The 16248-nt window shown below is 35.6% G+C and overlaps 1 protein-coding gene across 2 annotated transcripts in view; it reads right to left on the bottom strand.

Moving 5' to 3' along the window:
- Positions 1-16248, bottom strand: part of ANKS1B (ankyrin repeat and sterile alpha motif domain containing 1B) — a 396607-nt gene that overhangs the window by 262995 nt on the left and 117364 nt on the right. For both annotated transcript variants that reach the window (XM_053943037.1, XM_053943036.1), the window contains exon 11: positions 2052-2188. In XM_053943037.1, the coding sequence (XP_053799012.1) occupies positions 2052-2188 (137 nt within the window). The remainder of the gene's footprint in view (positions 1-2051; positions 2189-16248) is intronic.

Genomic DNA, 16248 nt, shown 5'->3' on the forward strand with positions numbered 1-16248 from the left:
GAGAGGTCAGTCAGGAATAGAATCCCATTGTGCTACCCCTCAAAGAGCTTGCCATGTAATTGAAAGGAATAAAGGAATTAAATATGCAGGCAGAATGAACACTAATGGTTAGCAAACAGCACACTGCAAATATCTACAGCTTCTTTGTCTAAATTCTTGAGTTGAGGTCTTAGGGGTAGGTGATTAGATAAAAAGCAAAAACAAAGAAAATAAAGAATACATTTATACATGTGCATAAAACACATGAAAAAAAGAGAAGCATAATGGGATCTGAATGCTACAGCATATCCAACTTGTCGTGTATTAGCACATAGACTTGCAACATACATTATGCCTGTCTGATGTTGTTTTCTGTACAGGGAGCATGCATGTGTAGGGCCACGTGAGAGACATTTTAGGAAATGTGGTAAAGTTCTGACCATATATATCACAGAGCTAGCTTTTGTTCTGCAGAACGATGAGAACACTGTGAGTCAGTAAATGGAATAATTTAAATTTGAAAATAGCTCCCCAGAATCTGCTGAATCCATTCAGAGTTAACTAGCAGGAGAACATTGCCATGAAGTGTTCTGGGTCCATCTGTTGGCAATATCATGATGGAAACAGCCTTTTAAATGCTATTTTCAATAAGTTATCACACAACAGCTTGTTTCAACAATATTTCATTACCTTTCTGTTTGTTTGCCGCCTACTATAAAAAACAGCTTGGAGGGAAGGAGGCATTTCAGTACTATAGACTGATGTAGGGTGGGAGGGACAGAGACAATACAGAAACAAGCAAAATGAGAAACAACTATAAAAATAAAAAATAGAAGAAACTGTAATTTTAGACTCTCTGCAATCTAGTTTTAAACCAGCATGTGGAAACTGAACTGTCGTAGTGTCAGAAGGGGATGGTCTGCACCAGCCTGCCGACAGAATTATTGTACAGTGACACTGTCAGCCACAGGAGGCCAATGGCTCCTAGACAGAAACGACAAGTGCACCTAGTAATTACCTTTAATTCTGCAAGACCTTCTCAACTGTGCACTCCAATAAGAACTGAAATGAAAATTCACCTCCAACACTGTGACACAGTCACTTGTGTGGTACCAAAACAACCTGGCCTATACAAGTCCTAGGAAAATATCATGTGTCCATCAGCTTGCTCCTCAAGTAAAACAAGTGCCAGTGACATCCTGATGGTACAAAGCCTGCATTCAATAGCATCAGAGTGGCTCAGCTGCAGAGATCAGCTTAGCAATAAGGAACAGATGGCTGCACTTGAACCCAAAATTAGTAGATGAAGTTCTTTTGGTTCACACTAAAAAAGTTTCACAATTAGTCTATTCAGCATGGAGTTGTGTCCGAGCTAGCTTTCGCACACCTAATGTAATGGATTTTTAAACAAGGAAACAGATCATCCCAAGGTTTGTTCTGACTTACCCATGATCCCAAAATTCTAAAATAACTCCTCTGTGCTGATTAACTCTATATTACTGATTCAAGTTCTAGCATGTATTTACTTTAAAGTTTTGGTTTTAAAGAGATGCACTCCTTAAAGAATTATATGGAGCACTCAAGTTTCCCACACATTAGGCATCTTGTTTCCCAAACAGTATTAGCAATATGGAAGTTCATAAGCAATACTGCATGGGAAAATAAAATAAAAAACGTGTGAAACACCATAGCTTCATGCAAATGAAGATGCAGAGAAAAGAAAGTAAACCTGAAAAAGTAATATGGAAATAATACTGATAAAATCAAAACATAATCTTAAAAGAAAAGTAAGAGTATGCAAAAAATACAAAATACTGCAGAAGGACTTCCTTCATTATTAGCGCTATAAGAAATATGTACAGATACCTCTCTGTACATTTGGGCTCATTTGTAAAATATTTTATCTTCTGCTACTAAGACTGAATCTTAAGACGAAGTATTTTGTGTTTTGTTTATGCCTTTGACCAACTCAAATGCACAAAGCCATAACATCCTCTTAGATACGTGCAACACAGCCTGCTATTGAAAGGAGAAATACAACAAATAAGAGGATGCTTATGGTGAGCACCTACCTGAGGACGTATGACTTTCACTATGTTTTTAAGTGCAGTGTCTGGTGATGGAGGAGAGCAGTCAGGTGTTGGGCCTGTGGAGCTGTTTCTATGGTTACCAGATCCTGGTGCGGTAATTGCTACCTGAGGTGCATTATCTGTGAATAAAAATAACATCTATGTGAAATTACAAATACTTCATATATTTTAAAGTAAAAAAGAACTTTGAAAACAGAAGGTTACTCAGAACACTATTTAAACTTATAAAACCGAATATAATTTAAATATATTTGTCAAGGAATATATTGCATATCTACATTTATTTTTTCACCCCATACATTCATTCTATGTTAAGACAAGATACAGCATTTTCTCAGTACCTAAACAAAATGAGGTGGAAACCAAGCATAAATATTTTACTTCCATTACCTTGAATTCCTGACAGTGAATTCAAATATTTTAACTATAACAGGGGTTACTTGAAAGGGAGATTTATAATGCAGCTTCTAGCTCATCCTGGAAAATCCTAACACATATGACCAAGCTTTACATATGTCTATGTGTTACACAAACACATACTAACTTAGAACATGCTAATAGCCATCATTGACAACTTTCCTTAACATTGTGATTGATCAGCATAACTGACCAACAAGGACCAATTATATGAAAATATGCTCAGGTAGAATTTGCATCCTCCATAGAGTTCTGCACTGCAGTCACTTCCTTTCCAGCAGTACCTCAGCTATATAACCTGCAGCTGGCCTAAAAATGCCTGCACACCTGCATGTGTATGGGAAACTCAGAGGGTAGAGAGGACTATGAAATAGCTTCTCAGCTGTGAGAGTACCCAATCACTGGAATGACTTAGCAGAAGGCCAAAAACTCCACATTACTTCAGGCCTCTAGAATTATATCAGTAAAGAAATGCCTTAGTTCAGATTCTGGGGAAAGTGCCATCACCTGTGCATGTTTATGGTGGTTATTATAGTACCTGTGAATTTACTGAGCACCTTTCTTTTTGAGTTACAAAGATGTGCTCTGTGCTCCTAAATATGCTGGTACACCTGAAGCACTGCATCAAGACAATGCTGTCAAATATCATGTCTGTGGGCCTCAACTGACAGCCTGCAGGGTTCACAGAAGAAAGCAAGTTTTTTTGTGATTGTGGTGGTTCTCCAATATGTGCTTCCACTCTCTGGACAAATCCACTCCAGAAAAACCCAAACATCAATAAGCAAAAGCAGCTCTCTTAAGCTGGAGAATTTTTGCCTGACCAACTCCTACAGGTACACACATGAGCTTCTTCCTCTGCACAAGTCACAAATGCCTATGTGAAAGCCATGACAGAAGCACATCTCTCTCAGTCCTACTAACCTGAAAGAATTCTTGGAAGGGTAACAAAGATATTGAAAGGAAGGAAATACCCAGTTACATTAACAGAGATAATATAGGATGAAGTGGAATAGTTTCAAGAAAGTAAACTTACAGATACTTTCATAGCATGAGTGATTCTAGGAGATCTGCAGGATTCTTCCTACAGAAACACTATGTAACTGGATGAGGTTTCTAATCAAAGTTTCTAATGAAATAGAGTCTGACAATTTATTTTTCTCAAACAAATGTCAGGCTGGAGTGTTTCAGCAATACCGATACAGCACTTAATGAAAGAATAAACAAAAATTCAGATGGCAGATTGGCAGACATCCAAAATGGAGACATCCTGTAGATAACCTCAGGTACTACCTGACAGAGTGAACCCTCCCTGTTACAGAAACAGAAAAGTCCAACATTTTTTTAAAGTATCTCATTGAAATTGCCAGTCCCAAAGGTGTGCAGTCTTACAACACAGATGAGTTTTTCCTGAGTCATCATGAGTGTGTACAGAAAGCTTGGATCACAAGTAATTTATTTCATAAAGTAATAAATGTGTGTTAATACAATGTATCAAAACAAATTTTACACAGCCTTAGAAAAGAACTGAAAATTAATTCTCACAATAACATAACTGACATGGAAGAATTTTGATAGCATTTCAGAAAGCCTTAAGTCTCTCGCACTCTTTCTTGCCTGACCTGGTGTCTAACTTTATAATGTTATTCACGTGCACCATGTAAATAAGTATTCTGTGATATGAAAGCCCAGCTCATCAAAGGAGGGATAGGGATTTGGCAAGAACAGAAACCTCTAAAGCCTTGCTATACTCTGAAAATCTCCTAGTGAGGACAAAGGCTAGATATGAGTAACACCTTAAGTGAGCTGAAAGTCTTTGTGTCTTTGCTCCAAACTATGAAACAGCATCTCCTTTCACTCTATGGACAGATAGAAAATCATCAATGAACATCCCTTACTGAGGAATCAGAGAGTTGCTCTAAGAGATCCTTGCCCTCTGTCTGGGGAACCACCAAACAAGGGACTACACTACTGTCAAGAAATGTGGGAATACAGGCACCGTAAATAGGAAGGTAAAAAATGAGTTCTAGAGTGAGAAATGCTCCACATGAATCCAGCTAAGTGCACTTAGTGCACTTATTTACTCACTGATGCGAGGAACAAACAGAATTATTGTCTCTGACAAACACCTAAAGCTATAAAGAACACAAACTCCTTCATACTTCAGCAGTCCCTGCCTTTTTGCCACTATTTCCCTGTGAGCCTATGTGGCTGTGCTTAGCACAACTGCCCTTGAGCTACTTAGCACATGAAAGCCTTGCAAGTGAAATCAGGCAGTCTTGCAGATGCAGAAGTATCTCAAGGATGCATCACTCAAAGGACACATCATGCGAAACACAGATTGGTGTCAATGGTAACAAATGCCGTTGTCTGCCCACTAGTTTATTCTGTTTCAAAGCCTTGTTGATAGTCACCTCAGCACAGTTTAACCACACTTCAAACAGGCAGAAGATGGTAACAGAGGAGTCAAGCCATATGAGGCTTTGCATAGGAAAGACTTCTTGTTGACCCTGTTCAGTAGTAGCTCACTGAAGACCAGGTTTTCCCCCTTCATACATGCCACACAGGTGGCACTGAACTGACTGGGAGTGACATTCTTGGAAGGAAAATTTATTGGAAGGCATACAGGAGGGGGAACAGGGCTGTTACATGCCCCACAAGACAGAGCTGAGAAAAAATTCTCCAGCTATGATATGTGAATACAACCATTACCAATTCAGCAATATACACAATATGCAGCAACCTCAGAAAAGAGTAGGTACAGATTTTCTTTCCAAGCAAAATTAAGTGGCAATGCAAAAACAAAAAAAAAAAAAAAAAAGACCATGTTTATAGAGTCTAAAACAAAACTTTGCAGAAAGAAGCTATATTTTTTTTTAATAAACAGAAAAAACATCCAACTGTTCAGTATTTCATGCCTTTCCTTCTTTCTCAAGGGGCTAAGTGTCTGACATGTAATGATTTCTTGTAAACAATTTCTTTATTGTGGACAGCTGTTTATTTTCACAGTAGGATGTTCCCATTAGGCAACCAATAATGATTTACTACCTGGGTCTGCTCCATCAGAGAGAGAACAACACCATCAAATTAGTTCCTGCAACCAATTTGTAGCACCTGTTTATGTATATAGTACTTATTAAGTACTATAGTACTCATTAAGAGTATCTTTGAATTTATTTTCTTTGGAATTAAATTATAAAATAATAATTTTTAAATTTTCCCTGGTGACAAAACTAAGGCAATTTTTCCCCCTTCAGGTAACTATGATGGCAACACTGCAAGTTTCAGAAAAACATTTTATGGCAAATAGAACTTGGAAACTTAAGAAATTACCAAATTTACCTAGGAAAGATTAGCTCTCATGCTGAATTTCTGATAGGTGCTACAAATGGGGCCAACAGGGAAGTATTTACAAATGTTATTCTCTTCCAGTTCCTGGCTCACATTGCAATAATCTAGATGTTTCTGTGTAAGTCAGACAACATCAGGCTCCAGGGATCATCTAGCAGCAAAAAACTAATGACATGCAGCATGCTTTAATATTCCTTCCTTCCTCCATCACACATGTGAAGTTGTCACAAGGTCTACATAGTTTGAGCTTATTCTGATTTTTGAAAATGCTTACCTATGACTTGACATTCTCCATTTTCTTTATTTCAGCGCAAAGGAAATAGAATAGAACAAGGAAAATGTATGAATGTGGTCTTTTAGTATATTGTAAGAGCAAACTAAGGTGTTATTCTAGGGCTGTCAAAAACATAAAAATGTCAACTTAGATGATAAAAAAAAGTCACATACAGGGAATTTTGCCTTTTCCTATGCTGTGTGACATCAGACATTGGTTTCACATGTCTTTTTTCTTAGGGAGCACTGAATGGAGGAAAATGCCCTCATGGATAATAACAGACCATAACACCAGGGTTCAATGAGTGCTTTGTCGACATTTTCATCCCACTATCTATGGACTGTGAGGACAAACCACAAACCGCTCATTGAAACTTTTCTAAGAGATTTTTTTTTTCTCATAATGTACTGAAAGAAAAGGCACTATGTGTATACAATGCCACAATATTAACTATCAGGCAATACTAAGTACACCAACCAGAACACTTACTGCATCCCAGCAAGCAAAATATCAAAAACCAGACACAGCCCATATTCCAGAAATATAGTTATAATTAGATTTCACCTCAGAAATAAATCTTTAAAATGGAACACACAGTTAATCTAGTTTTCTACTTTCATTGCAGAAACATGCTAGCATCCTTATCAAAATTTACAGTTATGTCTGTATTAGCTATTATATCAGTTATTTCTACAACTTAGTGTAATGGCAATGGGTCAGCACATCAAAAGCAGTTGATCTGTGTGACACTCCATTTAGAATATATGTGAGTTTGAACTTCTAGCAGTATCTAGCAACTTATTTATTCCACCAAACACCTCCATCATACATGTTCCTCACATCTTCCACCATCCAGGAGGACCCTGTGCTTTTGGTGCCCACCTAAAATGGAGCATCACATGCAGAAAGAATCTGCTTTATGTGCTCCAAAGCTGGCCTGTGACTGAAGAAATTTATAGTAACTGCAAATGACGATTTATTTCATATTCACATCCAGTGCCCTGAGCCAAAATGCAAATGTACACTCCACCTATTTTATTTCCATATTCCAATTATTTGTGGAGTCACTTAAATACTATATCCTCATATTTACAATTTGCTATAAAAATGGAAGAATTGTGTATTCCAGTTTAGAGGTATGGACCAGTAATAGCCTAGAACTTGATTATACACTACACACCTAATGCTGTGTTTAAATACATATACTAAATTCTAAAACATCCCAAAAGACAATACTAGGCATGAACAAAAATACTTAAAGCACAAAGCCTAATCATTATGACCTTGTAGAAATTTATACTACAAATGCAGGGCCTGGACAGGTTTGGTCACTGCAAAACTGGGAGAAAAAAAAGGGTGGATAATGAATGTGCATGAACATACCTACACATAAATATATAGAGATACACCTGTACACATAAACAGACAACAAATCCAAAGACACCCTATTATTAATAATAGCTTCCTCAAGTTCTGCTCAGTGTGGAATATTTCATGCAATGTTTCAAATGACTTGAAGGTAGGTCAAAATCCTGCATCTGTTTTGGATACCTCATCATCAGGGATAATGCAAAAATGTGCATAAAGGTCCAGATAGCTCAGTGCCATCTGGGCTCAAAATGCTTTTTAGTATGGTAACAAGACAGACTTAAATTTGATCAATTATAGCAGACTCAATTTGCTAGACTGTTATAAAACTCTTATCTAGTCTGGCAATTTCTATGGGTTTGGATCTGTCCTTAGAAAAAAAAGTTGGAGTGCCTTTGTCTGTACATGTTACAGGTCCTCTTAACATCAAATATGTTTTATGAAGGCAAAAAGCTCTAAAAAGAACATGGCAATGGAAATGAACTGTCCTGGACAGAAATCAGTCTTAGTCACAATAGAAATCTTGGAAGAGTAAAAAATAAGATATTATGGAAATAGTACTATTTCTGGGGGATCAGTCTGCAGTGACTGAACTTAGATACAACTCCTTACAGAAAACAGAGCTACCAAAATGGCTAATTTAATTGACTGCTTAAGAAATTAACACTTCAATGTAGGTCCCATCATGTGTGGTACCATTAGGAACAGATTTTAATACTCTTTGATAATGCAGAATGGTCACCTTTTAAAATCTTCACAGCTGGAATGAAAAAAGAATTGCCACTTATAATTCCACTGGAGTGATAAACCAGCAATTTCTGATTCCTGTGATAATCAAAGATATGGATGATTTATCAGGGATATTCTGATACCCTCATGCTGAGGAGACCAAAAAACTTCCCCGATTCCGCTTCAGGGAATCTCTGAGCTTCATCTCAAATCAAGAGAGAGACACAGGCCCACATGAAGAGTCATCTAAATCTGACTCTGCGTGGTAAAGAGAATTCCAGCCCAGTGATGCCCTGAGTCTTGTAAAGGGCTCATTAACAACCCTTTCTATGGCAGAGCAAGGAGAATCAACCCATTATTCTAAACCAAACCCACAGACTTCAGTAGAAGTGTGTGTTTGTACTTGGACAGTACTTGGGCTCAGTCCATTCTCTGTGGATCACTCATTGCTGCTGAATTCCAGCAAGAGCAGATTTACAAGGCAGGAGCCCAAGCCATCAAATAGGAAGAACTAACACAGACCCAAAACTGAGCAGAGCAGGTCACAAAATAACAGGAACCACATTGATTTTATTCACAGATGCCACGTGTAAGACTATGTGTGATAAAAATGTGTTGTCCCCTGTAAGTGGGTGACTCATTGCAAAGATTAACAGCAATAGCATATAGTAAATTAAGCAGTTCATACAGAAACACAGAAAAAAATTAAAATCTCCTATTTTGTCAGGGAGACAACAAAAACATTCATCTTACAGAGTAGTCTCAAACAGGACTAAGTAATTTTCCATAGCATAGGATTCAGCTTTAAAATTGTTTTAACTTGACTAAATCCCCACTGCAAATCTTCTGTCCTACATGACTATTCAACATGGAATAAATCTACAAACTACAGATAAGGACAATCATGTATTTCAGGATTTCAAAGAACAAACATTACCAGAGATATTTCAAAAGAACAGATGGAATAGTGAATAACAGAATCAGTAGGTAGCTACACTGGATGCACAGGGAGAATGGTTGGACTCAACTGTTTGAATGTGCTCTTTTGAATTTGCTTGGTTCCCACACACTTAAACCTGAATAACTGTTGTTCTGAGTAGAATTGTAAATATATATCTGCAAGTGTCTTGTTGAAAGCACTCGAAGCCATAACTGGCCCAGTCTGGGATGTGGCAGCTATTTCAGGATTGTATTTGAAATTAATTACCAGTGAAGTGCATTCCAGTGGCAGCAGGGGGTCTGTTTAGTTGTTTCTGCATCATCCAAGAGAGTTGGGTATGACTATTATCAAGTTTTTATTTCCTCTAATCACCCACCTGCACAAACAGACTTTGGAACTGCTTCAAGCTTGCATAACCCTTGTATTACCAGGCAACTGTCTGGAAAAACATCTCTCATCAAGTACTAATGAGAGATGATGGGTGATTTCCACCATTTCCTGAGTAACCTTTTGAGACTGCCTCTGCAAGCTGCTGATGTCTAATTGAGTATTCAAAAACAATACTACACAGTTGCCATCTACCTTTTTGATTTTTCTGTAATGGCTTTTTTGTTGACTTTTCCATATTTAAAAGGGTTTTAGTGAAATCATTGCACTTGTCTATGACAGATATTTCATAAATTTCTATATTTGCAGTGTCTCAACATATAGGCACCATGTTTCTGGGAATTCAGTGAAAAGCATAGGGTATAGTTACAGATGACAAAATATTTTTGGATATCTTAGCCATTAACTAAAAACTAGGATGCCTAATAGTCTTGTAAAAAAAAAAAATGACTTCAAAAAAGAATGGTAGATATTGGGGATTTCTGTGCTTATTTTTAAATCCAACTTATCAGTGAGAAGTCACTGGATGTGATCATATGCGTGCCTTAGTGTTTTATAAAGCTTCTCCTATAAACCAAAGAAAATAACCAAAGTGTGGTGTGCAGAAAAATACTCTACTCTTACAAAGGCAACAAATGATTACTGAATTAGGCTATATTGTCAAATTATTTCAGAAAATGAAGCACAAAAGGTGGTGAGAGTAAGTGTTCTCACATCATTTAAATAATGCCAATGATAGCCATACGGACAAAGTTCAGTTAATAAATAATTTAAGCAGTCTTGAAGATAAACCTCCCAATATACATCTATCTACAGCTACAGTGAAAATCAATTAATGGCAAAAAACTATATTTTCAGTTCTTCTAAGTATAATTAATTAATAAAGCTCTTTATCAGAACACTGAAATCAAAGTGGTAACCAAAACATTTTAAAACCAGAGACAGAAATGTTTTAAAATGTTTTGCAATCCAGTTTAAAGCATCTAAATTCTCAAGCAGCTTCAGAGATGAAGCTTCTCACCCTGAAAATTTATATTTTTGTGTTTAATAGACACTCACACTGAAAGAAGTATCTTGTTAATATATATTGCATATTGTGTCATGTAACAGTTATATTCATTAGGCATAAAGAACTTGTCCAGCAGATACAATATACTACAAATACACAGTCAGAATTCAGGGAATCTTTATGGGCTTTACCATTCAATTTGAAAGAGATACCAAAGCATCAGTACCAGAGTGGACCAGTTTTATAGACAGATATAGATATCACATTGCCCTGATAGTGGCCAAAAGATTTGAGAAAGATAAAGGAAATACTGTGGATAATTTTGGAATAACACAATCCAGTTTCCAACCAGCTAATTTTTAGCACTACAGCACTAAAGTTTCTAACTCAAAACCCCCCAAAAAATTGAAAGCATTTTTTAATTTCCAAATTTTGCATAATTAGTGTGCCAAAACTTTTTTGCCATATTTTATACATTTCATTTGTACATATAATTTTCATCTGAAAAATACTAAAATTCTACCCCTTTTACTAATATTCCTGCATTAATTTATTTTATGTCTCCTGCAATTCAGATAAAATGATATATTATAAAAGTGTTATATTTTCAGACATTATTAATCTCTACCTTCTGACTGACAAAGCAGGATTTATATAATTTCTCTGAGTGTTTAGAATCTTCTCAACACTTCAGCATATTTGATTTGTTACCACCACAGGTTTCTCTAATTTTGGTTTTAGGTTCTCTAAGATCCATATGCTAGCTTTGTAAATTTCTTAAAATTCTTCCCATTATGTCTTCCCACTAATACAAAATATTACATTGATTATAGAGAGACCACAGATATCCAGTTTGGATAGACTGTTGGAATTTTTGAGGGCTGCAGTTAACTATATAAAGGAATGATAAAATTAGCACAAAACTTTGCATATATTGAAGAGATATGTCATTTGTATTTGCTATTGACAGCAAATGAATAAATTTTTAGACCATGCAGCTTTGGCCCGTTTGGTTGATATAGAGCCAAATCAGTGTATTTAGACAAGAAGGAGTATTCCAGCACAGTGGAGCAGAAATAAAGAGGGATTATAACTAAGTAATTATACAAATTAAAACTATGGGGGGGTTGCCAAGTTTTATGGAGAAAAACAAGGCTTGAATTTTTTCAAGTTTCTTTAAGTTCTTAAAATATGACAAGGAATCACAATGAAATGACACTGGAATACAGGTAAGAATTTAATTAAAAGACCCACACAAGTCCTGTCACTCTTACTGGGGGAACTTCTAACCACTAACTACTTCCTACTGCAAATGCCACTATTGCATTAGGACACACTTTTATTGCATTGATCACTAGCAAAATCTTCTTGTAGTTATATCATGTTGGATGAAAAAAACTCTGAAAGACAACTTACATAACTGATTAGAAAAAAGGTTTTACTTCAAAATTTACTTACACAACATTCACAGAAAGTTCTGATATCTTTTCACCATAATGTAAGACATAAATAGACGTAAAAATAATGGAAATGCTCTTGGATAAAAATTTAGTGTCAATCCCATTCTTATGGGTAAGAAAATGGTTTTAATTGTGCTGCACTATTTATAATGTATCTTCCATCATGGAGAGAATGATTTCTGAAAAAAAAAGGACATGGTGTGAACTGGAGCTGGAGCTAGACTGGAAAGAGTATTCTTACTAACCGCTGGTTTTAATGTCATCATCCAGAAGAGTTACAACCACATACAGCAATATACTGTACTACAAAAATAACACATCCTGCTCTGGATCCACAAAATATGAAATTATCTTTTTTGAAGACTTACTGTTTTTTGATAACAATAAAGCAGCTGGGTGTGAACATATTCTTTCATGTGGGCTCTTCCAAAACTGAGATATTTTAATGCATATCAGGAAAAAAAAAAAAGAAAAATACTAATTTGATATTCTGTTGCAGTAGCAAATTATTCTATTATTAGACACTATTAAATACATGCTTCATCTATATGTTTGTGGATTGGCAACAGAAACCCTTTCCCACCCTATTTTGATAAACAGCCAAATCCTACAACTTGCACACTTCAAGTTTTCTTTTGAGGTGGCATAAAAAGAAAAAGGTATAAAAAGAAGAAAAATCAAATCTCTGTAAAGAGAAGAAAACCTTTTGGCAGCAAGCTACATGTTGCCATCAGGACTAGCAGATGAGAAAGGAAGACAGAAGCAGAGAAAATGAAAGTAAATAAGTGGTTTTTATTTACCTTCAAATAGAATAGGAAGAATTTTTATTTAATGCAACACTGAGTACCTTCACTAGGAATCAATGTTTTTCTATTTTTTAATAATTTATTACACTGAATAAAGCAAATAAATCTGTTCATTATGTACAAAATTGGTTTATTTTAGAAATCACTTCATATTGTGACAAATATTTTGACTTTAACAAAATTTAGCAAGCTGTGCCAAGATTTCTGCTTTCCAAATGTACCAAAGTTAATAGAGAAGTTTATTAAAAATTCTTAAAACATATAATTCTCATTAAAAAGAGTTCTCAGTGGAACACAGTTAAACGTATTAAAGTATTAAATACAATCTCTAAATTCTTTCACAAAACTACAACATTCCAGTTGTTTATTACTGGAGAAGTAAAGACAGTAGAAATAGGAGTATTTTTTTAATAATAAAATCTAGTATTTCCAATCTGATTAATGCCAATGCTGAAATAAAATTATTAGCATGGCTATTCAGTTGATTGTATGATATAAGCTAAAATTATATTCCAATTTTGACACAGTCAGTTACCAAAATAAATTCTCCTAAAGACTGCCAGTCAGAAGAACCAGAAAAACTTTTTTAGTTTGTTAAGTGGTGAGTAAAGGGAAGAGTTACTGCATGGGGTGTCTGGCATGGAGCTGGGAAGTACACAGGACATACCCAGCATTGAATAGAATTCTCATTTTCTGTGATACAGATATAATCACTCATATTATAGTCTGATACTTAGAGTTCTCAACCTGATCTTCCATGTCCCTGATATGAGACATAGAAATACAAGGGATTGTCCAAGTCATCAAATCTAACAGCTAAATCAAAGATAATCACATAACACAAACTGTGCTACACATCTACTCGCTATCTACAGCATTCCCTAAACCATTCCCTAATAAACTGTGTTAAACTTGCAACCTTCATACAAAATACCAAAAAAGCTGGAAAAACTACACAAGGAGCAGGAGAGATCAGGATCATTGGTAACACTGAGAATGTCTAGAGTACCCTAAGATAAGTATATTGCAGTGTATCGATTAAACACTCAGAGCTGAGCAGCTTTATCATTTGAAATTAAGAGACCAAACAGCAGAGAAATTAATCTTCCACAAAAGACAGCTCTTTCTGTGATTCAACACATATCTCTATTGCAGTTCCAGTGTTTCCAAAAACCACTTCAGCTTTTTTTACAGTACTTGAACTGCATTGCATTTCAGACATAACTCAAGTGAAGCACTAGCTCTGGAGCACTGGATGTCTCAAACTATAGGACTCAATTTCATCTTCATGTAAAATAGCAGAATATCTAGTCTTGAATATAAGAGGATGAAAAGTATGAGCTCAAGATAAATGGTTCTTCCCAGCTTCTTACATGGAGAAAGAGTCAAACTGAAAAGCTTCGTAGAAAATTCACCGTAAGGTTTGCAGAAAATTCACAGGTGTATCAGGAGACACATAAAATCAGCTATATGCCTATTAAGATCTTTGTGCACTGCTATACCTATTTCAAGCTTATATTCCTATAAAATATACCAGATGCATGTAAACTGTAAAGAAATTAATAAATTAAATTTTACTCCTAATATTAGCAATTTAGTGAGTTTTACAGAAGTATTATTTCCCATTTATCTATTAAGTTAATGCCACTTATGAAAGGCACTATCTTTTTCATCTGCTCAATTATCAGACAATCCCATCAGCACTCTGAGGTGTAGTATTACTTACTAGAATGGAATATGTTCTATGTGATCTATATATATTCCAGCCCTAACTCAAAAGTACTACAAAGGATGGCGCAACTAATAGTCATTTAACAAAGAAAAACTCAAATCCTGCTAAATAATATTTTCATGCGGGCTTTAAAATGCAAAACAGCCAAAAATAATTACGTTCCTTTGAATTATTGTTTTGATTTGAAAAAGGGTTTTTGTCTGACAGCATGCAGTCAAGTGTATAATGAGATCATTCTAGACAGTAATCACACCAGGATGGATGAACCTGAGCATTGGTCAGAATGCACACACTTTGATGAGCACTCATTTGCAAAAATTGCCAAAAACTCCTGCGAGGGCTGATTTTTTTCAACTGCATTTTAATGAATAATAGTAAAACCCAATGAAACATCAGAAAATTTAACATATGCTGAGCAGAAGCCTTTTCTCTCAGTTTGAGGAGAAAATGGAAGCTAGTCCTTTGGAAAATGAAATTACTTCAACGTAAACATATTTACTGGAATATAGTGGATGGGCGGAGAGTGCAGGTATTTTGATAATTAACTGATCCCATGGTATCAGACATCCCCATGTGTTTTAACTTCAAATATGACAGAGAGTTTTTAAGAATAACACTTCATTCTTCAGGATATTATCAGAGATGCTATCCAGGGGAGCACATGATTGGGAGCAATTATCCTAATTATATACTAAAAACCTTTTAGAGGGATGATAAGGTTTTAAAGGAAAGTACATTAGAGCTGCAATATGTAAGAATTGACACCTCAATTGTGCAACCTCAATTTAGTCTCCTGTGCATATGCACTCTGAAGAAACCTTTATGATTACAATGCTGTTTCTCCACATGACTTCTGCTGCATCAAGGTCATAAAAATGTGGGGAAATGGACAAGGGAATAAAAGAAATTATGGTACATCACTATAGAAATGTGGCAGGAGCAACAATATTCTGAACTGAGAGATGAAAAATATTTTCCCTAAATATCAAACAGAAACTCACAGGAACATATTCCAAAGGAATGTTAAATGAGAGTTACTAAAGCTAGAAATTTTTAATCAATATATCTAATTTGTATCCAAGATTTCAAAAAGATCTGGCAAGAATTCATCTCAATAAATGGTGCAGTTTCTTAATAGCACCTGGCATATTGATAAGATTTAAGGAGACTAAAAGGAAGCTAATGGAGTAACCTTGGTCATTATAGGCTTTCAGCCTGAGATCAGGAATAATGGAAGAGCTGATATGGATCACCATTAATAATAAATGGAAGAGACATAGGTCCTGCAAATTAGCATTGCTTCAGAAAAACTGGATATTATTTAACCTTGGTCTTTAAAATAAAATGTAAAGTTTTTGGAATAGAGATAAGTATTACAAGTATATTTGGATTAATAAAATTTATTCAAACAGTCTATGTTTGCAGTGGAGAAAATTTTTAAAAATTTATTCTGAATTCTTCCAGATACATGTGCATGAGAAGAGTGCACCATCCAAATGGAAAAAAAAGTAACAGTTTTATCATTCTTATCCTGCCAATCCAGGATGGGTAGAAGGAGTATCAAAAAGCCTACATAAACCTCATTCTTTTAATGCTCTTTGTCAGGATTCTGAAAGCTGCCAGTTAAATGGGGAAGAGTCAGCCAAGAAAGCACTCTAGAAACAGCAATCACTGAATACTTCTGTCTGTTCCACTGTCTACTTCTCAGT

This window comes from Vidua chalybeata, chromosome 5, assembly GCF_026979565.1.
Source record: "Vidua chalybeata isolate OUT-0048 chromosome 5, bVidCha1 merged haplotype, whole genome shotgun sequence".
In the NCBI taxonomy this organism is placed as follows: domain Eukaryota; kingdom Metazoa; phylum Chordata; class Aves; order Passeriformes; family Viduidae; genus Vidua; species Vidua chalybeata.